This window comes from Phocoena sinus, chromosome 8 (genome assembly GCF_008692025.1).
Source record: "Phocoena sinus isolate mPhoSin1 chromosome 8, mPhoSin1.pri, whole genome shotgun sequence".
Lineage (NCBI taxonomy): Eukaryota > Metazoa > Chordata > Mammalia > Artiodactyla > Phocoenidae > Phocoena > Phocoena sinus.
The window spans coordinates 474,209-499,543 of NC_045770.1; the positions used below are offsets into that span (position 1 = coordinate 474,209).

Sequence of the window (25,335 nt, forward strand, 5' to 3'; positions counted from 1 at the left end):
TAAAGAATGGGTAGGAACCCGTTGTGTTCACAAGGATGAGTGGCATTCTAGGAGCAGCAGCAAAGCAATGAACGACAGAGAAAGTGCTTTTTCGAGACTGGGGAGGGTTCTGAGTTGCCCACAACACATTGTTAACAGCACACACGGTGTTTACAGTGTGCCGATCAAGTCCAGGGGGACCACCAGGACCCTAGGAAGGTTCCACGTGTTAGACGTCCATCATGATGGCATACGTAGGAGCTTGGTCTTGGTTCAGAGGCTGCGTAGGATGGTCGTTTAGTGGATTCAGGTAGACCAGCGTGGCAGCTGGGACACATCTTACAGATGGACAGAACACCTCATAGATTGTGTAGACTGAGTTACAGTGAGGGTGGTAACACACAGGACATAGGGTAAGAATTTAACAGCTATTAGTTACAGGGCACCCACTCTGCTCCAGGCACATTTCCCTCACCCTGTAGGATAAAATCCGGTCTTGACCATGTCTGCAGAGTCCAAAGTGGCTGTTTTATCCAGCTTTTCTTGGCACCTTCAAGGAGTAGAAAGGAGGCAGACCACAGAGCATACTGAGCAAGAAGGAAGAAGTCGAAATGACCTAATAGCTAATATTATTGAGCATTTATGGTAACGCCAGACACTGCTTCAGCCCATTGTTTGTATTATCTTATTTAATCATCAAAGCAAGTCCGTGGAGTAGGTGCCTCGTTGGAGAGAACAGCCCCAGCAAAGGCAGAGGAGAGGATGAGGAAAAGAAAACATTCACTGCTTAATAGGTGCCACGGGAGTTATCCTTATCCCACTGAATGGGTAACCCAGAAGATGTCCTGTAAGGTAGGCGTTCTGGTCCCATTTTTATAGATGAGGAACAAGTTCAGCAATAAAGCTGCCACTGTTAGTAACTGACAGCTCCAGAATTTGAGTCCAGCTCTGACTCCAAAGCATGTGCTTTTCCTGCAACAGAACTTTCTCTCTCAACAAGCAAGAAAGTTCTCTTCTTTTTTCTTCTCCTATTGCAGACAAGAAGGGGCCAGGAGGAAAACGTACCAACACTGAGGACCCAGGGGAGGCATCAGCTAAGGTGGAGAACTCCAGCCTCCAGGAGACTTCAGCCTCTAGAGACTGTGGGAAGAACCTAAGCAGCTACTGGCTGATGAAGTCAGAGCCAGAAAGCCGACTGGAGAAAGGGGTAGATGTGAAGGTGAGGTCCCACACCTGTCTCCAGAGTGCACAGGGGACACCACAGGGTCCCATCACCCACTTCTTACCTTCGAAGGGTAGGAAAAGGTGATAAAGGATAGAATCAGTAGGATTTATTGCCATGCACTATCTGTTTTGTGAATCTTAGGGCAGGGGTTGGCAAACATTTTCTCTAAAGGGCCAGGTGGTGCTGTTGCAACTCTGCTGGCTGCCATAGACAGATAGTGTGGCTGAGTTCCGATAAAACTGTCAGCAAAATCAGGCATGGGCTAGATTTGGCCTGAAGGCTATAGTTTTCCAACCCCTGATCTAGGCAACATTCAGTCTTAGGTTGCCTTTCTCTTGCCACCTGCCACGCTCCTAGGTATCTCTCTGCCAACAGTTGGTACACAGGAGGTGAATGTAAATCAAATTTCATAGTAGCCTGGAGAAAATAAAATTAGAGATGCTATAGAAGGCATATATAATATTTTAATAAATGAAATACAGATAGTCAGCAATTACCAGATTATCCACTCATCTAATCCTCTCAATGAGCAAGGCTAACAAGGTAACACAAAGCTAACTTCTACTTGCGCAGTATGAGTGGCTCTGTGAAGAGCTTCCCAGTAAGCTCACGTGCCATTCCAGCTGGCAACACCCTATAGGGGAAGGAACTTGTCTGCTTCCATATATTCTTACCGATTGGCCCAGGATTGTTTACTGAATGACCTTATTTCTTGCCCAGTTCAGCATTGAGGATCTCAGAGCACAGCCCAAGCAGACAGCATGCTGGGATGGTGTTCGCAACTACCAGGTAAGCGGGTTAGACAGGACCTCGAGACCCGGGGGGGGGGGGGGGGGGGGGGGGATAAAAGCCTGCTTCCTTCTGACTTATTCAGTAGCAAAATCTCTTGGCCAAGGTTGTTTTTTCCCAGAACCCAAACCTGAAAATATATTAACAAATGCCTTGATTTCTTTGACTGCACGCAGTTTTCAAATGGCCTGTATTCCAGCCAGTGTCCTGATACAGCTCTGGGTAAAAGGCAAGAATTGAACTGCGGGGTGTGGGGGGAAGCTGCGAAAACCAAAATCTCATCTAATAAAAGCAGACTTGATTTCCAGGGCTAGTGTCTTCTAGCTGGTGGGAGGATAGTTCTTGTTTCTTCTCTGCTGGAACAGGCCCGGAACTTCCTGAGAGCCATGAAGCTGGAGGAAGAAGCCTTCTTCTACCACAGCAACTGCAGAGAGCCAGGCATTGCGGGGCTTATGAAGGTCGGTTGTACAGGCTTAGGTTTGAGTCCATCTCCCTTCATGCAGGTTAGGGAGACAGCGTAGGCAGGTAACCCTCCTCCCCATCCCTGCTGTCTCAGGGACATGTGACAGGACTGCAGCAAGGCAGGCCTTCATTTCAGGCCCCACTGGCACAGACCTCTCCATTTCTGCACCTTGGTCTTTCACTCAAAAACAGGCCTGATGGTAGCTCTTCCAGGCCAGGAGTTACCAGGATAGAATTAACTGTAGGTGGAGAAACAGTGGCACCAATAATAACCTTTAATGTTTGGTTTTAGAACATACTTTTAAGATTTTTGTCAAAATAGGGTTGATTTCCTCTGCTTACCTTAGACTGTGTATTACTTCCATATATTTGAGCCCTCAGTGGCTCAACAGCGAGACAGATGGGGTAAGAATACGTAGGGTAGGAAATGACAGTTGGACTTGGACTAAAGCCTGGCCATGGAGCCGACTGGACAAATGACTGGAGACTCGGCTTTAATTTCAGATTGTGAAGGAGGCATACCCAGACCACACACAGTTTGAGAAAAACAATCCCCATTATGATCCATCCAGCAAAGAAGACAACCCCAAATGGTCCATGGTAAAGATACTACTATTCTTCCTATTTCACAAAAGAGAAAGGATGGACAGAGAGGGAGGAAGAAGGTCTGGGGTATCTTTAGACCAGGGCACAGAGCCCCGCTCAGTCCGATGAGGTTACCCTGCCTTTGGAGAGAAGGACAAACACCAGCAGCCAGGCCCACAGGACCTCCTGCAAGCAGCTAAAACACAGCAGGCAGAGTCCAGCTGGACGTGCCTTTCTGTCCCATACGCTGTTGCCATGTAGGTGGACGTACAGTTTGTTCGGATGATGAAGCGTTTCATCCCACTGGCTGAGCTCAAAACCCACCACCAAGCGCACAGAGCCACTGGCGGTCCCTTAAAAAACATGGCTCTCTTCACCCGCCAGAGACTCTCAGTCCAGCCCCTGACCCGAGGTAAGAACGGCTCTCGCCTTTTGATCACATGCCAGAGTGACCGTGAATTCACATGTACTAGCTGGTGAACCCTAGGCACGGTGGTTAAGGTCTGAGTCTGTCTTCCCACCTGTAACTCCCACGAGGGAGGAGCCCCCTCGAGCTGCCCAGGGCAGTTGTGCTCCGCACCTGTCGAAACGCCCGAGGGTTCTGGGTGAACGACTACCTGCCTCGTGACTTGAGAAATGCCTGCCATGACTGCCCTGTTCAGGAGGAGACACAGACCTAATTCTTCCTCTTCTTCTTGCCCTTTTCGGCAGAGGAGTTTGATTTTATTTTGAGCCTGGAGGAAAAGGAACCGAGTTAATGGAGACACAGCTCTGCTGAAGTGGGCAAGACGTTGCCCCAAAGTCAAGCTTCCACAAGACAAAAGAAGGCATGGGGAACATGCTGGTTGTGTTCACCTGGCGTTGTGTGTAGATGTCGGGTTTGGGTCCTTTTTAATAAAACATGAACGTCTGAGTTGGAGGTGTTTCTTTAAAATCAGCATCGGGGGTAGAATACTCCACTGCACGTTTTTACATCCCCTCGGCCAGATTCAGGGCCCAGTCTGCTGACACCCACTAACATGGATTGTCTCTACACCAGCCTTCCTTAACCGACCCCTGAAGTATCTGGTCCCAGAGTGGGTAAAACCAGCAGTTTCAGGACAAGTTGCCAGACTGGAGTAAAACCAGAATTCCTTTCTCAGCCATGTGCTTGTCTAAAACAGGCATTAATAAAGTGGGTGTCATTGTTCACCAGGGGCCATAGACACCAGGAGGGCAGGTGTCGTGGGTCAGGGTGGGGCGTCTCCCCTTGTGTGCGGCAGGGCAGTAAGAGACCACAGAGTCTGGTGGACCGTGGGCATGATGCCTCCAAGCCCAGGGGCTTGCTTTAATCAGGGAGACAGCTGAAACAGACTGCTTTGTTTAAAACAGTCATTGAAAAGACACACATTGAGAAACTTGTAAACACCGCAGCTGCTCAACCCCAGGCCGCACTGCTTGGTTCAGTCCCTATGCTCTGCCAGGGTCCCAGGGATGGGCCTCCCCTTCCCCGATACACAGAGAGGCAGAGAATGGGGCAGGGGAAAGAACAGAAGCTCCCGAGAAGACAGAAGCAAATTCTACCTCTAGTTCTCGCAGGAGACAGGCTTCAGGTGTCGGGAAGGTTGGGAAGTGAATCTGTGGTCGGCTGGAAGGCAGAGGGATCGGCGGGTACCTAGTAGTTAAGGGGCCAGCTGTCGTGGGACGCACCAGAGCCCCAGCTCACGCTCCGGAGAAGGCGAGGGACACAGGAGCTGCCCCTCCCACGCTTAGGCCCCCAACCCTGATAATCCAGGGGCAGCTGCACAGGTGGCCCTGTCCCCACGGGACTGCCCTTCACACCTGAACGCGGGGCCCAGCCTGGGGGAACCAGCTTCCCTTGCTTCGTTCTTCTGCCCCTAAGCGTCACCCCAAACGCCCTTCCCTCCCGTCTCAGCTCTGATCCGTGAGCCCTGCCCAGCCCAAGGCCTACCGCTGCACCAATTTCCGAGGAAGAGACGGGTCCCCGTTTTCCACACTAACTGAAAGATGACACAAGAACCAACCCCTCTGCTTCCCAAACGACAGAGAACTCAGACCACCAACTATTGTACCTGCTGGCCATGGGGGTCTGCTTGGTCTTTCTAGAAGGGAAGAGAGGCCAACAGGAGACAGGAAGGACATCCACACCCTTAACAGGACAGGCGCGGTGCAGTGCAACAGCGGGAGACCCTCTCTAGCATGATGAGAGCGTCCACATACACAGAACACCAACGGTCCTAAGCTCTGGTCAGCCGGGTGGTGGGGAGGATGGCGGCTCAGGAGGCCCTCCCCTTCCCCCCAGCTCGCAGGGTGAGCACAAAGCTTCTACGTGTGACAACAAGTGCCGGTTCCCAGGAGTGAGATGGGCAGCAGGGAGCCAAGAGGGTCCACTCCCGGGGAGGCGGAGAGAATGGGCCCTTCCTGGACCTCTCCTCTGGGGAAAGATGTCCTCGTTCAGGGGCCGGGGCTGAGGACCTCCGGCCCTCAGGGTTGCCCGCACCAGGCACAGCCGCCGAGGTTCACCCGGTTGCCATCCACGGGTGACACAGGTGTCTTTGTGCCCAGGGACATCAGCCAAAGGCCCTACCACAAGCTCCCGTTCCATCCAGGACATGACTGACCAGAGTCCCTGGGAGGTGCCCGGTCCCAGCGGTGAGAGAAGGGCCAGAAGGAGGGTGGCTTGTGGAGGCTCCAAAGCACCACATCCGAGACTCCCAAGGAGGCAGCTTCCTGGTCTTGAACCCTCACCGCCAGTTAGAGCGGGGCGGGCGCCACACCCTCTGCCACTCGCTAAGGGACGGGGGAGGGGAGTGTGAGACAGGACCACCCGTGGGACGCACCCCCAGCCCCCAGCTCCTGTCCCGGGAGGCTCAGAGCCCGGCCGCGCTGTGCTCCTGCGGCCCAGGCAGCCCCGCAGCCGGCTCTCCCCGGGACGCCCCCTCTCCCTACGTTCCCATCAGCCACAGCGTCCCAGAGACACTCCCTCCCAACCCCAACCCCTTAGGTTCTTCAGGAAAAAGAATTTACATCAAGAACATGATTTGTTTTCAGGTTGCGAGTAGCGGGTCAGCTGAGCATCTTGCTGCCCCGGCTGCTGGTGCCTGTGGGCCTGGAGCCGGGGTGGGAGCCCAGCAGCTTCCTGGCCCCAGGCCTACTGTCTGCTGCTGCCGTCGGACAGCTGGCCGGGGGTCCGCGCCTCCCCCAGGGGAGCCGTGCCCTCGAAGCGCTGCGAGGCGATGGCTGCCTGGTGGGACATGCTCTTCCGAACGATGTCGCCCTTCCGCCACAGCACCACTTCCTGCAGGATGGGTGGGCGGGGGGGGGGGGGCAGGTGACATGTGAGAGGGAGGCCTGGGGAGGGTCCCAGAGGCTCTGCCTTCTCCCGGGAATCTTAGGCAAAAGCCTCCGTTCATATCTCACCAATGACAGCAGCCGTCCACACCTCTGGGCCCCAGGTGCCTGCTGACGGTGTGGCCAGGAGGGCAGAGCAGCCGCAGGGGCTGGGCCCGAGAAAGCAGACTCTGGGCGTCAACTGGGAACCCCCGTCCTTGCTGTGGGGCTCGGGGTAAACTAAGTGGCACAGAGACTAACCAGCTCACCCCCCATCCCCATCCCGTCTGCTTGCCCTGGGCGGGGACGATGCCCTGTGATTCTGTCTGGGCGGCCGGGGCTCTGGGGGCGGCGGGCTCACCTGCTGCTTGAAGTAGCGCCGCTCCTCCTCATCAATCAGCACCAGGTTGAGGTAGTAGCGCACAGAGAACTTCTTGTTGATGTCCCGCATGGTGGGCGTGAGCTCGTAGCCCGCCAGGAAGAGGCGGATGGGGATGGACTCTCCTGCAAGGGCCGGGCGGGAGTCAGGGCGGGGGCAGGGGGGCCCCACCTTACACCGCGGTGGAGGGGCCGCCTGAGAGGGGGGTTGGACACCCAAGCCAACGCTTCTGCCTTCGGGGAGGCGCCTGCCGCTGCCTGGTGAGTGTGAACAGCACAAGAATGCTAGGTAAGCATCTTCTGACTCATTTAGTGTGTATAGTTGTTGGGTTTAAGAGCCATTGTCAAACCCCAGCTAACCCACCATGTCACCCAGCAATTCTGATGCCACCTCCCTCCATCCCAATTAGCATAGCCCCCACCCTGTACGCCTCCTCTAAGTCGAGTTGGCAGGGTATGGTGGTCTGGAAAACAGAAAAGCTTCTCTCTGGACCCAGTTCTCTCCACTGACCCGAGGTATGACTCTGAGTAAGTCTGGTGGACTTTCATTTTCTCATGGGGAAAATTATGGTATCAGCCTACGTAATATTTTAGATCACTTCCAGCTCTAACACTGTGCCTCTCCTAAGATACGTGGAACAAAATCAGGACAGAATTCTGCTGAGAAAGTCCAAACCTACAGTGCAGCCTAAAGCCAAACACGAACCCTGTTTCACTTCGCACTGTTCTGTGCTCGTCTCGGTGTCCTGTCAGCGCCACTGGGAGGGTGAGCTCAGCCCAGCTGCTCGGATGGGGAAACAAGGAACAAGCAGGCAGGATGGCTCAGCCCTGCCCCGAGGACCCCGCTCGTGACGCCCGAGGGCCTGAGAAAGCTATGACACCCCTCCTTCCACGTGGAGCAGACTGGTAAAAAACTGAATGAAACCTCAGCAGCACCAAGCACTGCTACGTGAGAACACTTCATCATCAGCTGCTGCAGAGCCAACAAAGAATGTACACGACTGCTCCTCCCAGCAACCGCACCGCCCCCCCCCCCTCAGCTCCACTCATCCCAGAGGCCGCGCCGGCACTGTGTGCAACACCGGAAGTGTCGGTCAGGGTGTGTGGACTCACGCCTCGTTTTACCTGAGCAGGAACTAAGTAACAGAAGTGAGGATTCTGCTTTAATCTCTTGCCCCCCTCCCCCGCCGCCCCCCCCCCCCGCAGCAAAGAAATTCAGAATGTCAATAGGAAAGTGTAAACAGAGTGTTCAAACTGTATCTGCTAAACTGGTGCTTTTCAAACGTCTTTTGATTGTTTTAAGACATAACTCTTGAGATTTAAACTGCAGTACAAGCTCAGTCTATAAACGAGGTCCACTCGGACGTCTGCTGGGTGAAGGTGAGCGGGTCCTGAGCTCCACACCCCCGGCCTCCTTTTCCTCCTTCTCGGGACCCACAGTGCACAGATTAAGAAATTACAGGCTACCAGGCCCCCTAACTTTGACAGGATGATCCCTGAAGCCCTTCCAACACTGGGGCCGGAGCTCACCTCTCACGGGCGCGCCGTCCATGATCTCGTACTTGGCAATGGTGTCGTTCTCGTGGTACACATTGGGGCCCGTGCCTGTCGTTTCCCGCTTGATGATGTCTATCTCCATGTGCTTGATCTTGATCCTCACCAGCAGGAAGTAGATCTTCCCCACAATGACATCTTTCAAGTGGTACCTGCGAAGAGGAAGGTGAGAGGTGCGGCCCCTGCACGTGACAGGCCTCCTGGTTCCAGGAGAGGGCGCTGCCCCCCAAGCTGCCCCGCAGGGCGAGTCCCAAAGACCTTCTACACTTGAACCTGCGTCACTTCCCCTCTGCTGTCCCGCCTGCACCTCAGAGCACGGTTCCGTCACCCTCTGCTCAGCGCTTTAACGAGTGCGTGTGTTTTAGAGGCTCTGGTGTGAGAGGCTGACCCGCAAGTGTGGGGACCAGGTCCCGGCTCTTCCTCCCGCTTCCAGGAACTGGGCTTTCCCCCCCGGGGCCAGCTGGCAGCAGGGCTGCTCTGTACCAGGTGTGGCCGCAGAAAGCAAACCTTCAACCTGAAGCTCAGGACGGGGGACCTGAGGATTCGAGCTCCCGGATCACAGGGGAGGAGCCCTAGAGAGTGCAAAGAAGACAGATGACGTGGTGGGATCCGAGGAGGGGCAGACGCGGGTGTGGACCCAGGTTCCCAACCTGCAGGCCTGGGGTCTCCCCACCACTTCACGCCACCTTTCTGCCTTCAGCCTGCCTGGGGAGATGGTGGACGCACAAGGACTGAGGAGAGCAGAACTCTGCTGCTTGCAGCGCGTTAGAAGGAATGCTCAGAGCACAGATTCTCTGGGCATTCAAACGTTTAAAGATTGAACGTTCCTTTGTTCTAAATGAAATCTTACACACAAGAAACACAAAGGAGCCGCGTGTGGTGCCTGGGCCCCGCTCCTCCTTCAAGGCACCTTTCCGCTGACCTGACCAAACCCCTCACTTTTCAGATGAGAAACCCCGGGTACAGAAGTCTTAGTACCTGCTAACCTGAGCCCAAGTCCTTAGCGGCAGAACGGGACGCTGTCCTAAGGTCCGGGCTCTTCCTGTCTGTTCAGACGGCCTGGCACTCACAGGGCAGCCTGCTCTGCACGGGCAGGACCCGGTCCAGCCCGTCCAGCCTGTGACACGCCTGTCTCACGCTCACCTTGGTCTTGACTGCACTGCTGGCTGCGGCTGCTTGAGCGCCTTCGAGGTGGCACCCCCTTCACTAGGAGGCTGGGGTGCTGGTGGGCAGGCACTTTGGGGGGGCTCTGTCTCAGGAGGGCCCGTGAGACCCAAGACGATGAGGAGGAAGCGCAGGGGCCTGCTCCAGACTCGCCCTGCCTGTCCTGTAGGGGCCCATCGGGGCCACGCTCAGCACCAGGCCAGGCCAGGCGGGAAATGGCCTTCCCTCCCCCTGTCCTGGGAAGCATGTGTGTTCCCAGCCCTTCACGGGAGAGCCGCTGCTCAGGCCTCCACCCTCCGAGCCTCTGGAGGCCAGCGGGTCTGAGGTGAGGCCTCTCCATGGGGAGAAGCCTCATTAGAGACTCGCGGGGGGGAGGGTTAGTTCTCTGTGAATAGAAGACACGTTTACTTTTGCATATTTGATTCTCGAACATTTTCAGGAACGTATCATATTAAAAAGAAAGGTGCTTGCAGTACATTTTTGAACTGTCAGCAAGTTTTGTGATTTACAAGCACTTATGTATTTGGATGTTGTAATAGCAGGCACAGTTTAAAACATATATGGCCAGTTAAAATAAAATTACTTAAAGACCTTTATAAAAAGGCATCAGATATTCTTTGTTACAATTCATTTTAATTCAAGGAGGAAGCAGTCAACTTGGCTCTCCTCACTTTGGTTCCTAAAGACTCACTCTATACAGGATACAACTGATAATAGAATGGTATTCTGAGGTTAATCTCATCAGTAGAAGGAAACAGATGTACCTAGAATCCAAAACAAATACTTTAGAGTTAGTTTCGCTTGACTTTGAAAGACCTCATAGGATGTTTAACTGAAGTTTGCCCTCTTAAGTCAGTACAGTCCAGCTGCAGTGAGATGCAGCTCTTTCCTGACCCATGACCTCGGCCGGCCTGCACACACATCCACCGCGTTATTTCTGTGGCCGCCCCCGCAGGTCACCACCAACCAGCCGGGGCCCGACACTCACTTGGATTTGTTGTACTCAAACTCGATGTGCAGACAGTCCTCGATCCCAACCTCCATCTTGATGGAGGAGTTCAGCTCCGGGTACGTGCTCAGCGTGTGGACCACGATGTCCATCTCCTTGACAACATCGTTGAGGCGGCGGCTGATGGTGGCGCGAAGGAAATACCTGAGGGACGCAGACGTGCGGTGAAGGGCCACTCCCAGCCTCCGGAGCCCACCCCACAGAGGACCCCTGGTAGAGGTCACCCCCTGGGGCTCTGACTGCTCTAAGAATTCACCGCTGGGCACCCCCTTCTCAGGAAAATGCACTGAGACACAAAATCCTGCAATTACAATTCCAGGGAGGTCAAAGGCCCTTCCCCAACCCTCCTCTGAGCCTGAGCTCCGAGGTAAGAGGTGACACCTCTCTCTGCACCTCAAGAGCAGCCTCGCTGCCACCTGCCAGGCACCGTGTACAGCTTCCATTTCTTCAACTAACTCCCGGCTCTTTGGGCACAGGGATCGCATACTCTTATGTTTGCATGCTGTTTATTTAACAATATTCGATCAAAGAGCATTTTTCAAGTCCCTCACAGTTAAACAACAGGAATAAGATAATGGAGAAATCAGGTCAGCGATGCATCGCGCACGTTTATTGCCGGGCCTAGGACGGATAAGATGGAGTCTCACGGGGACTCATCGTCCCCTGGGGGAGACGGGCAAATCAACAGAAAAATTAGAACACATGGAAAGTGTCCATTCAGAGGCAGGAATCAAGTGCTGTGGAGAGAGAGGGGTGCCTTCAGGAGGAGCAGGCCTTAGAACTAAAACAACAGAGGTGGGAGAGCCCCAGGTCTGAACAAGGATGGTCTCCTGGGACACGTTAGAAAGAGGGAGAGACACAGCGCTGAAAGGCAGTGAGCCATGCCTGACCGCCAGCCAGCCCTTCAGTGTGGCGCCCCCCGCACCCTTCGTCCCCTTGACTTAACTCTGTGCGGCCCTCTATCAAAGCTGGGACGGTAGGCCTTGGTGGGGACCTTGGTGGCCCTCCTCTGCGGCCTCACCACCCCCCGGCCACCCTCTCCTTCCTGCTCCCTCCACGCAGCCCCAGACGTGGCTCCAGCCTGCCCTACGGCTCAGGCCCTCAAGCCCCCACGCCCTGTGGAGCGGGGCCTGGCAGCAGTGTAGAAGGGAAGGCTCCACAAAGCTTCCAGCTGCTCGAGCGCCTCTCCTGCGCCAGCAGTCTGGAGGCGCAGGGGACTCACCCCGGGGCGCGTCTGCCACATAACTGCTCTGAAGAGGGACATGGGGATCTATACTTTTTTTTTTTTTTTTTTTTTTTGCGGTACGCGGGCCTCTCACTGTTGTGGCCTCTCCCGTTGCGGGGCACAGGCTCCGGACGCGCAGGCTCAGCGGCCATGGCTCACAGGCCCAGCCACTCCGCGGCATGTGGGATCTTCCCGGACCGGGGCACGAACCCGTGTCCCCGGCATCGGCAGGCGGACTCTCAACCACTGCGCCACCAGGGAAGCCCGGGATCTATACTTTTAAAGCCCCCCCCCTCCCCCCCCGCCAATGATTCTAACACAGGACCCTTGGTAGAGAACTACTGTCTGGCATCCTGATGCTTCAACTTCCCAACTTTCTCAACACATCCAATCTCTCTCCAGCTAAAGCTTCTTCCTGAGTTTATAAAAAGTCCCAAAGCCATCAATCCCCAGGACACTCCCCAGGGCCCACACTCTACCTTTACTCAGAGACAGCGGTCCGGGGGTCCTGCTCTAACCCTGCAGCTTCGTCCCCAGCCCCTACGCCTCGCCCCAGCTTCCGTCTCTACCACCCAACAGGAGCTGCCCTCCCAAAGGGAGCACAGGGCTCACAGCTGCCAAGTCCAGGGGCGCTTTCTTTTGGCATCAGCTCTGCATTAGAGCGTAAAACACTCCCTTCTCATTCAAGCATCACCCCACTCCTCCTCCGTCCCCAAGAGTCCCAGTAGGGTCCCCAAGAGTCCCAGTAGGTCCCGGGCTCTCCTCTCCCACAGCTCCCCTCCTGGAAAAACCTATCAGTTACCACCTCTGAGCAGGTGATTTCCGACAGTGCATTCCTCTGTCCTGAGCAACAGGCTTGCATTTCCAATTGTCTGTTCTGCCAGTGCTTCAAACTCCTCCCTGGAACTGGATGAATCGCCTCACAGGTCATCTCCTCCTTCTGATGGCCCTATGTCTGCATCTCCACTCAATGGTCAATTCTGCTGGCGTCTATTAAATTCCTTGTTTTCTGCCTGTTCCCATGGTGTCCACTAAAGGAAAACTCAGGACCTCACACAAGCCTTCCCACAGCCTTGACCCAACACTCCACCCACCCATCAAATGTGACATAGTGACTTCAGTCTTCTAACAGAACCACCGCCCTGCCTAAAAGCAAAGGAAAAGGAGTCCAAAATAATCTTTTCATGTTTCCCCTCTGCCTGTAATAAGAAACAAGCCCTTAATCTGGAACTTACATCTTCCATTAACTAATGTTCCCGATTTTACCTCCTTTCTCAGCATGAATCCGAAAGTCTTTGTCTAATTTAGACAGTAACACTTCTTTCATTGTGATAAAATACAAAATACAGGGTGCAGAGCATGCACCCCAAAACATGCCACTCTGGCACGAGGGTTCTATTGAGCTGAAAGCAACAGGGAAACAGTGCACACAAGACAGGCTCTGGGGCCCTCTCCACCAGGAGAGGCTGCGCAGCCTGGGAGCTGCTGGGGGTGCCACCCATAGAGCGTTCCTCACCAAAGCAAGCCTCTCTCCGTGCTTCCCACAACTCGAGCCGCAGGGCCCTTTCTCTGCCTCTTCACTTCTCTGTTAAGATGCTGCATAAGCCCAAGTTCAACTGCCCCTCAGTCACCGGGCAGAGCTCAGGTGGGAGCACAATACACACGGGAATACAGCTGCTTGCTTGCCTCTGGCCAATCCGTCTTCCATCCGTCCGACTTGCAGAGCCCCCGCCAATGAACCTGACATGGTGGAGGGAAGAGTTTTTTCTTCCCCTCCAATATATATAACACAATGTAACCATCTTTACGTGCACAGTTCAGTGGCATTAAGTACACTCAAGGTGCTGGGCACGGTCACCATTGTCCATCTCCATGTGTTCACCTTCCCCAACTGAAACTCTGCCCCATCAACCACTAACTCCCCAGCCCCTTTCCCCAGCCCCTGGCAACCACCATTCTACTTTCTACCTCTATGGTTTTGACTATCTAACTGCTTAAAAATGTGGAATCAGTGTTTGTCTCTTTGTATCTGGCTTATGTCACTGAGAACAATGTTCTCAAGGCTCATCCATGCCGTAGCAGGTGTCGGGATCTCCCCCTTTTCAAGGCTGAATACTATTCCACTGTGTGGATACACATGTTGTTCATCCACTCATCTACTCATAGACACTTGGGTTGTATCCATTTTTTGGCTATTGTGAATAATGCTGCTACAAATGTGAGTATACATAAATCTGTTTGAGTCCTTGTTTCACTTCTTTGGGATTATACACAGAAGTGGAATTGATGAATCATAAGGTAATTCTATTTTGAAGAAGCACCATACTGTTTTCAACACCTTTCTTTCTGACATAAGAACATTTATGAGAAGTCCACTGCAAAACATCAAATTCAATAGCAATAAGCCCCAAGCCCAGCTTAAGTGATGACTAGATACTCCTCACTGTTGCTGCCCTTCTGAGTGCAGTCACGCAACGCTGCTGAAGTGGGGCAGCACCAGTGCTTAGACCTCTCTGCACAGGCTGGAAAGGAGAGCCTGCAGCCCCTCTTCTGACGGGAGAGGCGAGAGCTTGCAGTAGCCCACACCATGCCACATGCAGGCCTCAGGTGACACCCAAGACCTGGAGCCAGGCACGCAGAGTGACATCACATACCCCGGAGGCCATGGAATCAGTCCCCCCCTGCAGAGTTTCCAAGACTAGAACAAGGAAAACAATCCCCTGTACTTAAAAGGTGTGTATTAATGTTTTAAAACTTGTCCTACTGTGTTACGTTTTACTCCCTCATTGTCCCAAAATATGGAGAGGATGGGTCTAGGATTAGAATCCAAATCTATGACCCACTTCTCAAGTGACAGAGCTCAGGACTCCGCCACCATCTCGTGCAGAGCTGGATGAGGATCAGTGGCCCTGAGGCCCAGCCAGGGGTGTGTGAAAGCCGAGTGTCCAACTTTCGGGAACTTTCAGAATCAGCTGTTAATCACAACATTTAAAATTAAATTATAGACACCTGCAATCAAATGAATTCTATTAAGAACAAAGGTAATATCCTAGCTATTCTGGTGTGTCATAGTCCTCTCTGCTCCTGGGCCGGGGGTGGTGGTGGTGACGTCTGGTGTCTGTGCAGCAGTGTGCTGTCGAGGGGCGGGTGCATACCTCTCAAGTCTGCACTCAGGGGCGCTGGGTCAGTGGCTCGAAAGTGGCCACGGTGGGGATACCGACACTCCAGAAACGGACAGACAAGCCAGGAGCACTCCTCCTGGAGGGAGGCCCACTGCACACACACACACCCCCCCCCCCCCCCCGGCAGCACACCTTCCCTACAGCCACACAGAGCCTCAGAAACGGGACAGAGTCAGGGTCCGTCCACACGGGGCACCCTGGGGGCGCCACTTACCGCAGCTTCACGTTCTGCCCAGTGTAGGACTCATAGGGCTTCTCCACGTGGGTGAACTCAAAGTCGAAGGCCTGCGACTGGGTGACCTCTCCGGGCCGGGCCAGGTCCTTCACCAGGGACACGAACTCGTGGTGGTTCCCGCGGTCGTAGTAGAGTTCTGCAGGGAGAGCATCGACCACCTCTACCAGACCCTGAGCTATGTGGCCCGGCGAGGGGGCTCCCAGCTACAGGAGCCTCCCGCCAACTCACAGAGCCTCCAGTCTGGTTTATGGCTCCCTCGCTTCCTGTCCTGCCCCTGCACTGGAGCCCAGAACCCTGGGTGCCCTCTCCCGCCCCTTCCAAACACCCTGCGTAGAGACCCTGTCCCTGGAGCACAGCCAGAACCCGACATACTCCTGCTCCAGGGCACCGGGCAGCACCCGTGAGGGACACACCAGGGGGACTGCGATCAAAACGCCACATCTCCTAAAACACATTTAAAACTACTTCTAACTTCGGAAAGCATAGTTATTCAGTCACATCGTCCTCATAACCACCTTGTGAGATAGCTAGGACGGCCCTATCACCCATTTAACCGACAAGGAAACTGAGGCACAGTGGGGTCGGCGACTGGCCTAGGGTCCCAGGTCTCCCGCTGGACTGCGTCTACTTCTAGGACCTGGCGAAATGGGGGTAGCGACAAAATGCACTCCAGGTGTTGTGAGCACGGGACGAGGTGATGCAGGTAAAGGACTTGGAGTGGTACTCAAGAGACGGCAAATGCTCCGGAAGTATTAGCTGCCTCTGCCCTTCAGAGAGGAGTCCACGTGGCCGACGGGACAGAGGGGCTGTAATGATGCCCCACGTCTAAGCTCAGGGTCCCCAGACTTCTGTGAACATCAAAATCACCAGGGGCTGTGTTAACACACAGACGGCTGGGCCCCACCCCTAGTGTTTTTGATTCCGGGGGTCTGGGGTGGGGCCTGAGAATGGACATTGTTAACAGACTCCCAGAGATGCTTCCTGCTGGTCCAGGGACCACAGACTGAGGAGCACTGCTCTTCACCCGTCCTCCTCTGGAAACAGTCCTGCTGTTTATTATGAGTCATGCCACCTATTTCTCCTAGGTTATTTATGCCTGTTTGTACTCTGCTATGTGCTAACTTTTGCTCCAGGCGTGGTCGTTAGAGATAAGGCCTATGTCCCCAGCTTCCTGGCACCCCCAGTCCCTGGTTGTGCAGCAGGGACACTTAATAGCGACTGTGACCCTGCGTGGCCACGTTACAGTCAAGGCACTACCCATGGGCACCCTGCAGCAGGACGGGCAGTAGGCAGTGTACTCTCGTCGCTTCTGCTGTTGGCTGCTTGGGGAGAGACAGGGCCACAGGGAGGTGTGCCTGGGACAACCGCCCACCAGGCCTGGCCCGCCTCTCTGGAGCACAGTGCTCCAGCTCTCTCAGAGCATCCGGGGCTAGGGCGGACCCCAGACAGCAAAGGTCTGAGCCCCCCAGGATCAAAGCCTTCTTGGGCTCAAGAAACCAGAGCTCTTGCCTTCCAGAGCCAACACAGTGTCCAGGCCTGCCATGGGGACGCTCGGGAGGGGAACGTGATTCCAGGGGTGCTTTTGGCCTTGCTGCCCTGGCCGCTGACCCTGACAGCGCCACCCCCAGAGCCTCTTCTCCCCAGGCAGCGAGGTATCGGAAAGCGCAGTGGGCTCTGTCCTAAGGTGTGTCCAGCTTGAGAGGAAGCAGCAGTGCGGTCAGTCCCCAGCCAGCGCTGCTGCTTCTGTATGCACACCCAGTGCACCCGGTGAGCACAGTTTGTGCTCATTTCCTACCTAGTTACGCTTGGATTCACCTTACGTTACAAACAATCCACCTTCTCTTCCAAACACCAAGTGGAATCAAGCAGCAGGCAGCGCTCTGGGTAGGGAGTGATGACCCACAAAGCCGCCAAAGGGGGAGGGCTGTTCAAACCTTCCGGGCAGGGGGTGCTGGGGAAAGGTGAACAGCCATCCCTCGTTTTGAAATCCAACAACTGTGCTCCTAACCAAGGTAAGGAAGTGCAGTGACCAGGTAGGAACAGAGCCAGTGGCCAGCCTGTGACAAAGGCCCGTCCACTCACTCTTGCTGGTCCTTTGCTACTGGAGTCTCTGTTGATGGGCACTGACCCCTTAACTGGGGAAAGTGGTGCATCCGTTCCCAAGCACTGGATTCTGCCATAGTTTCAGGGGACAGAAGCAGGCGGAACAAAGCCCCAACGTCTGTGAAGTTTAAGTGGGAAATCCCGGAGTCGAGAAAGATGGGAAGAGAAGGATGGAAAAACACACAAATGTGCTCACACAGCCTCAGAGGCAACGTGAGAAACAAACCAGAGAAGGATCCACAGTGTTCACAGAGCACTCAGACCGCTGGCACCGGGGGTCCCAGCAGAGAAGCCGGGCTGGGACCCCCCGGGGGGACAGGGCCTTCCTGCCTGGCGGCATGTCCTCCCAGGGCTTCCCCGCCTCCCCCCAGACATCATGAAAGAGTGACCGGTGCATAGTCTGAGTGGGGCTTGACTGGACTTTTTAATGTTCACTTTATAAGCCATTTGCAAGGCTTCTGGAAACATTGTGGGGCAAAGGGGCAGAAATAGCAGCCGTACTTCACTACGTGCCAGAAAGTCTGGTTTCCTCTTGCATAAATTAAAACAGAAAACCCAAGACTGTTCTAGCAGGAGGTCTGCCCTAAAGAGACTGTCAACTGCCTCTTTCTTCCCAAGTTACCCCGAGTTCTCCCCAGCCTCAAAAGCCCACGGCGACCAGCCATTTCAAGCCAGAAGGAGGAACTGACCAGTTCTTTCTTAAGGTAACTTCCCAGTCTCCGTCCAACAGGAGGAAATGACTTCTGTAGTCAGGATGTTTTCACCGAAACTTGCCACCAATGGCTGAGGAGTGAATTTGCCACTTTGGAAGGAAAGTGAGCCAGCTCTGCCCCACGGGGTCATCCCGTGAAAGGCGCCCTGAGACGCGCTGCTGGGCTAGGCTTCACGCTGGTCTTGGAAGAAACCTAAGCCAACCAGGGCAAAAAGACCTGTTTCAAACAGGCTGCTCTTCCCAGCTGCTGTCTGCTGACTGGCCACCTGGTCAAGATTCACGCTCGCCACGTCCACTTGGACCTCCTGGGCCTGGTAAGCCTGCGGGAACAGTAACGTCTCTGGGCTGCCTGTGCCCAGCCAGCCGCTGCTCTACTCCAGGCCCTGCAGCAGACTGTGAGTAGGTGAGAATCAGTGTGCCTCTCCCTTGGCACTCATGGCTTCATGAATTAAAATACAGAAGGCCTCCAGGGTCTTACCAGCACAGGCTCGACTGGGGCTGATGGGTTTAGATTCACCCAGTGACATTATTTTAAAAACCTTAAAAAAAAAAAATCCAGACGTTCTCTCTCTGGCTTTGGAGTGCAGGGGTATTCAGGTCCTCCCTCCTCTGCAAGTGTGACTGTCGAATTACCTTTGGTTTATTTAACCCCATCCATCTCCAAGGTGGCCTGACACCCTCAAGTGTTCCCCCAATGATTCCACCTAAAAAATGGTCTCTCCATCTTCTAATTACAGAACTTCCCTCAATACTCCTTACGTGCCACACTGTGTTCTTCTAAAAACATGGGCCATCGAGTGACATGGGGGGTACCCTCACCACACATTTGCTGGTGTTGTTGGAACACAGACCAAGCCGCTGGGAAGTGCACAGTAGACACAGGAAGAATCCCAACATGGCTCAAAAACTTCAGGAGGAGGACAGAAAAATGCACACAACAGGTGGATGAATCAGGGGCAACACCTGAGCTGTCGGTGCAGCACTGAATGGGGGCCTGACAACTCTTAACTCCTTATGTTAAGGGAGAAATCACAAGGCCTCTAGAATAATGGCGGAAGAAGGGCTTCAGTCAGCCAGGGGAGGTCAGGGAAAGCTTTCTGACGGGTGTCATGCCTGCTGGGCTTTAAGAATGAGTGAGAGCTTGGGTGGAAGGCCATTCTTTGCAGAAGGATATTTATATACAAAGGGAAGAGGCCAAGACCCCTCTAGAAGGAACATGATACTTTGAGGAAAGCACACGTGGCAGGAGTGAAGGGTCGCAGAGACTCGGCCGGAGAAAGGCAGAGGCAGCTTGGGAAAGAGCTGGATGACTTCTCCCCTTCAACCGGCAGGGAGTCAACAAGAAGAATTTTAAGGAGGTGACTGACCATATCAGCACTGACGTTTAGAAAGTTCACTCTTACAAGAGATGAACTGAAAGAAAAGGCAAACAAAGGCAGGAAGGCCAGTCCGGCTGCTATACACAGAAGCATCAAAGTTAGCAGTATCGAGAGTGGAGAGGAAGCACAGACTCGAGATACCCTAGAGAGCCGCTGGAGAGGACCCAAACTGAGACTCCAGTTGGACGCGTAGGAGGGGGAGGGAGGGGCCTCGAGGACTCCCAGATTTCTGAGGCTGGATGGACCCAGGTGACGGGCCAGAGTGGAGAAACAGGAGAAGCAGCAGGGCTGGGGCTGGAGCAGGAAGAGAAAAAGGTTTCTGGTTTGGATGTGTCTTTGAGGGACCTGAGGGGTATCCAGCGGGGGACTCTAGCAGACGGTTAGAAACCCAAGCATGAAACGCAGGGGAGAGTTCCGGTGAGGACAAAGGATTGGGAGTCATCGGAGTCTAAGAGGACACTGCAATGATGGGTGTGGACGAGGTTGCCAGAGTAGCTGACAGTGTGAGAAGGGCCAGCAGACAGAAGGGCCCCCCTTCCTGCCCACCTCCCAAACCAAGACCGAGACAGGAGCTTTTCTGAGCAGGGGCTGGGCCGCTGTGAGGAATGGGGTCTGAAGAGGACCGATGCAACGATCACCAGACAGCTGTCTCTGCCTGGACTCCGGGGAGACCCTTCCACAGGTTTTCCCTCGGGCGAGCGTGCCTGCTGAGAGAACACACCGGGCAGGAAGTGCAGGGAGGCTGGCCTGGTGTGAACAGTCCCGTGGGCTGTCGGCAGAGGAATCAGGGCTGACGTTTTAAAGGTCCGGCCCCTGGAAACTTCTGGATGGATCCAGCTTAACAGGGATTATGAGTGTTTGCGATGAGTGCCAAACCCTACATTTCACGTACATTGATGATCTCTAGTAGTCCTCATGAGACACTTTCGAAGTCTGTACCTTATAAACGGAGCCTTATCTAACCTAAGTAACCCTCTGCTTGACCCTCAATCACGCACCAGGCTGTCCTTCTACAGAACGCACAGGCAGGACACACACACTTTTTTTTTTTTTTTTGTGGTACGCGGGCCTCTCACTGCTGCGGCCTCTCCCGTTGCGGAGCACAGGCTCCGGACGCGCAGGCTCAGAGGCCATGGCTCATGGGCCCAGCCGCTCCGCGGCATGTGGGATCTTCCCGGACCGGGGCACGAACCCGCGTCCCCTGCATCAGCAGGCGGACTCTCAACCACGGCGCCACCAGGGAAGCCCCATGGACACATACACTTTCATCAGCAGGAAAAAGAAATTAATCATAAGGATAGGAGTGTTAATTACATAAACCACTTCATTTTCAAGCTGTGGAACTCTTCCCAGAAACTCTTCCCAGGAAGCAGGGAAGGAAGGAAAGAAAGAAGGTAAAAAGAAGCAAATCCAAGAGACTATGGTTTGTAAGAAGAAAAGTTCTGAGTGAAACCGACGAGGAAGGTGTCCAGAGCACAGTGACATTGCCGTTCTTACCGCCGTCCAGCTGTAGGACCATCCTGTGCGTCATCCGTACAGCCAGACCTTAGAGCCCGACCGAAGTTCCACCCACTTCATGCAGCATCAAGAATGCAACGAAGGAGAAAACCACACGACCACAACCACGGGGAACTTACTCACCAGCCTCGCTCCAGTGCCCTGAGGTCAGTTCACAGAGCCTCTCAGGTACAGGAGACAAATACACCACACTCTGCACAAAGCCTGGTCCCTACACATCTCAACAAGGTGATTCTGTTATTATCCTTGTCTTACAGGTGAGAACGCTGAGGCCCAGAGAGGGGTACAGCTTCCCCAAAGCCAAGGGTGGACTCAGCCCAGAGTGCTCAGGGGCCCAGGGAGAGTTATCAATGGAAGCAACAAAAGGTTCTTAGAAATCTGAGCAGGGCTGCTGTCCTGGGATGCCAGGAGACAGACAAGAAGGCAGGGCAGGGACGGCACCTCGTCAACTCCCTTTCATTCAGACTGCAGGGAGGCCTTGCCAGTGTCCCCCCTGAACAGCTCATTTCACAACTGCTGGGGCACACGGGGGCAGGGGACGCTCTGGTTACCTTTCATGTATTGGCGAGGTGTCACCCCCTGGAATGATGGTACAGACACTGGCTAGACATGCCTGTCTGCACTCACATTGCAGAACCAAAGAATCCAGCAATAACCTTAAAGCTACGACATAAAAATACTAATTCTAAGTAGGCAAGGAATTCTCCACTTCTTACATCTTACGCCTAGCACAGAATGCTGTGGGTTCATCCTGTCTACCCAGTGGCTCTTTGCTAAGAGTGAGTTTACCTTACACGGATATAAGACATTCCTGTGGTTCTAGTATCTGGCGGGTAGAGGCCGAGGAGGCTGTTAAACACTCACCCACAATAAAGAATGATCAGGCCCACAATGTCGACAGCACTGCTGTTGAGAAACCCTATCCAAGCCGGAAGCAAGAGAGCAGAGGGTCTGAAACTCACTCTTCAGCTCCCTTTCAGGCCACTCGTATTCTGGGTTTAAAGTAACAACAAACAGGTTCCTATAGGATCAGCCAGCCTTCAACCTGATTTCCTTTTCTCAAACACCAGAAGCCAATACTCCAGGCTGAGCACTGGGCTGCAGAGGCAGGCCGCACGGCCTTTTCCCAGGGCTCCAGTATTTCCTGCCTCTGTAAAAGGGGGGCAAGATTCTGTGCAGGGCTCTCAGGGAATGACAGTGAGCATTCAACGAGCTTTCGCAGGAAATCCCCCCCCCCCAACAGGGCCAGATGTGCAGAGCCTGGTATGGGGTATGAATTCTGTGCCAGGTCTTTTCAGGCCACATGGGTATTTACTGTGACTCTACCCCTGAACGAATGACAATGACAATTTATTCCAGAAGCACCTGCGAGTTTTAATAAAAACAGTCCAAAGAGAACTGGAAACAACCCCGTGCTGACTGGCAGCTCTCAGATCTTCGGTACAGCTATTGCCTTTTATTGTCTAGTTGTAACTGCTAACACTCATGGTGGAAGAGTGTTAGAGCCTCGAGAAATTGTGACCACTTAATTTGGGTCTTAGGAGCATCATTTCTTTAAGAAGATGAGTCTGCTGAAGGCTAGGTTCTAATCAAGTCTAAGGGACGCCGGCTGGGTGGACAGGGGGCTGACGCTGGAGCCCGCGGGGCTGCTTTCTCAAACAGCTCCCGGTGAAGGTGGGATGTGAGAGGCGGGCGGGACACAGGTACTAGAAAGGGGTGGACTGGCCGCGGGACTCGGTGGCCACGACCTGCGGGCGGGCCCAGCAGCACCGAAGGCCGGGCAGGAACAAGGAGCCCGGATCCCGGGTGGGCAACAAGGCTGCGCGGCCTGAGGCGGGGGAAAGGGGATACGGAGTCGAAGTAATGGGGGCGGGGGTTAGGAAGCAAGGGTTAGGGAGCAGGGTCAAAGGTCGGGGGTCGTGTCAGGGACCAGGGCTTAGTGAGCGGGAGTGGGGGGGCTCAGATGCGAGGTCAGGGGTCAAGGGTCAGGGGTCGGGGTCAGGGTTGGGGGTAGAGGACAGGGTCGGGGACCGGGGCACGGGGGCGGGGGCAAGGAGCGGAACCGGGTGGGGTGGATCCTGCACTCACCAATCTGCCCGATGAACTCGACCTTGATGCCCTGGTGCTCCAGCCGCTTGTTGGGGTTCTTGAGCGCCAGGCTCACCTTCCCGGACACCGTCTCCCCGTCGTAGAATAGGAAGTACTTGTCCTTCTTCCCATCCTCCGTCTTGTGCTCGGCCCGCTTCCTGCTGTCCGCATCGTTCAGCAGGATGTCCACATCCACGCTCTGCCCGAAGCCGAAGAAGCTCATGTCCCCGCCGGGCCGGCCGGGCCTGGGAAGCCCGGAGGGCTGGACGCGGCGCCGACGCCCGCGCTCGCCGGGCCGGCGCGGTTCCGGGGGCAGCGCAGAGCAGGCGCGAGGCACCCGCCCGCCAGTGCTTGCGGCGCCGACCAGCCAGCCAGCCGCCCGGGCCGGGAGCAGCGCCCGCCGCTTCCGCCGCTCAGCCGGACGCGCCGGACTCGCCGGACTCGCCGCGCGCATGCGCACGCCCCCGCCTCTCCTGCTCGGTCGCCGAGCCTCCGGCGGAGTGCGCGCTGCGCATGCGCGCCGGGAGAGGGCCGCTCGGCTTTCCCGCAGTTGACATGGCGACCAGGGCTTCCTTCCGGATCTCCGGCCAGATGTCCCGTAAAATTCAGAACTAAAGATGTCCTTTCTGAATGCCTTGTTTTGCTTTTCCTTTATTTAGTTCGGTAAACGGTAGGCCGCCACCCACACTCGAATGTGTACCCCTTCGATGCTGTCTGAGGGGTAAACGCGGCCCTTTGACACGCACGCGAAATGCCGCTTGACAGGGGGCAGAGGTGACAATTACAACAAAAAAGTATCCTGCCTCAGATTCTCTTCAGAGTGTCCCCATTTAGGGAGACGGGGTAGGAAGGACAACATTAGGTTTAGCTCTTGACCCCCAGTTCCGAGGAAAAGCTGAAAACGACCCCCTACCTCGGCTGCGTGGGTGGGTTTGGGCCCGCCTCACTCTTTGCGCATGCGGCGGAAGGCCCTGCTGATTGGCCAGCGGAGGGACCGGCGGGGCGCGGTAATTGGTTGGTGCGAGCCCCGTCTCCCCCTGAGCCCGCTGGGTCTTCTCGGCGCGCGCGCCGGAGCAGCTTTGAAAGTTGAGGCGAGCGGCGGTCATGGCGGCTTGGCGGGACCTGGCGAGCGCTCTGCAGCCCTGGTGCCCGCTGGACCTCAGTCCAGGTGAGGGCGCGGCCGGGGCCTGGGGGCTGCGGGGGGTGTTGGGGAGGGGTCGCGCCGGGCAGCGGCGTTGGCGCTTCTCCGCGGGCTCCTTCCGCTCTGTGCTCCTGCTTCTCGGCCTTGCCTCCGGGTCTGCGCGGACAGCCTCGCAGGTGCCGAGGGTTCGGCAGCGCGTCTGTTTGTTGGGCCGGGCCGACTTCCTGAACTTGAGGCCCAGGGGTGCGGCTGGCGTCCCCGGGCGCCCATCCTCCCTGAAGGGCAGGAGGTGCCCCCCTCCCCCACCTCCAGCCTCTGGTGGCGGCGGCCCCTCGTCCCAGCCTCGCCCGCCGCTTCCCGAGGCTGCGGTCCAACCCGCGCTCTCGCTGTGGCCCGTCTTGGCGCTTGGGGCACCTCCTGCCCCTTCTGGTGCCAGCACTTCCATCCCGACCCGGCCCCACACCCCTTCCGGGACCACCTTGAAAAGGCCAGCGTGACCCGCCGGGTCTCTGACCCTTCAGTGGTTTACCCGACTTCCTGAGTTACCACAGCCTCTGTTTGCGGCGAGAGCCTTCACTTGTCCCTGCGGGTGCTCTTTTTCCAGAGCTGAGCTCTGGAGTCGGACCTGGGGCCGGTGCCTTGGTCCGCCGCTGAGCACCCGAGCCTCGCGGGCCTCGGTCGCTTGTGTCAAATGGGGGTTCTAAGATCTACTTTGCGGGCGTTCGTGAAGATTGATTTAATACCTGCACCTGCTGTTAACAAAACAAACTTGGGTCCACTTGGCCCGTGCGCGTCAAGGCCAATCTACTGAACCCCGGTTGTGGTGAAGCAAAGTGCAGCCTTCATTGCAGGAACCGACAAGGCGTCCAGGCAGCTTGTGCTTAAAAGACCCCAACTCCCCAAAGGCTTTCAGGGGAAGAGTTTAAAGACAGGGTGAGGGAGGAGAGTTGAAGGGTGTGTGATCACCTGGTGAATATTCTTCTGATTGGTCGGTTGGTGGTGAGGTAGTCAGGGGTCAGCATCATCAGCCTGATTCCAACCCGTCTACCGCGCTTGTGGGCAGCAGTTGAGTTCTCCCACCTGTCGGGGGGGCGTTTCAGTGTCTGCAAAACGGCTCAAAGGACATGGCTCAGACTAGTATCTGTAGTCCTTGAGGAGGAACTAAAGGTCCTTGACTTTGTTTATTGGCTAATTATTATTTTGCTTTGCTTGACTGTTTTTCTCTCTTTCTGCATTTTCTCAATTTTCTCATTAAGTTTATCCTTTGACTCAAGTTG

General features: G+C 55.1%; 3 protein-coding genes across 7 annotated transcripts in view; 2 read left to right on the forward strand and 1 right to left on the reverse strand.

The window, feature by feature from the left end:
* THYN1 (thymocyte nuclear protein 1) overlaps positions 1-3,953 on the forward strand; it is a 4,512-nt gene extending 559 nt beyond the window's left edge. Inside the window, exons 2-7 of one of the 3 annotated variants that reach the window (XM_032641830.1) lie at positions 1,017-1,198; positions 1,925-1,993; positions 2,359-2,451; positions 2,960-3,055; positions 3,302-3,452; positions 3,752-3,953. In XM_032641830.1, coding sequence (XP_032497721.1) covers positions 1,017-1,198; positions 1,925-1,993; positions 2,359-2,451; positions 2,960-3,055; positions 3,302-3,452; positions 3,752-3,798 — 638 coding nt within the window. In that variant the 3' untranslated portion in view covers positions 3,799-3,953. Of the gene's footprint in view, positions 1-1,016; positions 1,199-1,924; positions 1,994-2,358; positions 2,452-2,959; positions 3,056-3,301 lie in introns of all 3 variants that reach the window. The other 2 variants (XM_032641829.1, XM_032641831.1) reach the window with 2 other exon arrangements.
* On the reverse strand, positions 1,649-23,351 carry VPS26B (VPS26, retromer complex component B). 2 transcript variants are annotated; one of them, XR_004351215.1, is made up of 7 exons: positions 22,918-23,351; positions 15,097-15,253; positions 10,455-10,619; positions 8,279-8,454; positions 6,732-6,874; positions 6,068-6,338; positions 1,649-5,830 (listed from the first exon to the last, which is right to left on the reverse strand). XR_004351215.1 is itself a non-coding variant. In XM_032641828.1 (6 exons), exons 1-6 carry the CDS (start codon positions 23,138-23,140, stop codon positions 6,192-6,194), a joined length of 1,011 nt encoding a protein of 336 aa, XP_032497719.1. In that variant the 5' UTR covers positions 23,141-23,351; the 3' UTR covers positions 1,649-6,191. The 2 variants fall into 2 exon arrangements, 1 of the variants encoding a protein (XP_032497719.1); XM_032641828.1 differs by having other exon boundaries at positions 1,649-6,338.
* Positions 23,352-23,952: 601 nt separating this feature from the next.
* NCAPD3 (non-SMC condensin II complex subunit D3) overlaps positions 23,953-25,335 on the forward strand; it is a 57,624-nt gene continuing 56,241 nt past the window's right edge. Inside the window, exon 1 of one of the 2 annotated variants that reach the window (XM_032640377.1) lies at positions 23,953-24,085. In XM_032640377.1, the coding sequence (XP_032496268.1) occupies positions 24,022-24,085 (64 nt within the window). In that variant the 5' untranslated portion in view covers positions 23,953-24,021. The remainder of the gene's footprint in view (positions 24,086-25,335) is intronic. The other variant, XM_032640378.1, reaches the window with a different exon arrangement.

Bases quoted from the DNA above. Each gene is read 5' to 3' on its own strand.
- VPS26B (XM_032641828.1), bottom strand. From the start codon at position 23,140: ATGAGCTTCTTCGGCTTCGGGCAGAGCGTGGATGTGGACATCCTGCTG. The intron at 15,254-22,917 runs GTGAGTGCAGGA...CTCTCCCTGCAG, and splicing joins CGAGTTCATCGGGCAGATTG to AACTCTACTACGACCGCGGG. The intron at 10,620-15,096 runs GTAAGTGGCGCC...TGCGTCCCTCAG, and splicing joins GGGCAGAACGTGAAGCTGCG to GTATTTCCTTCGCGCCACCA.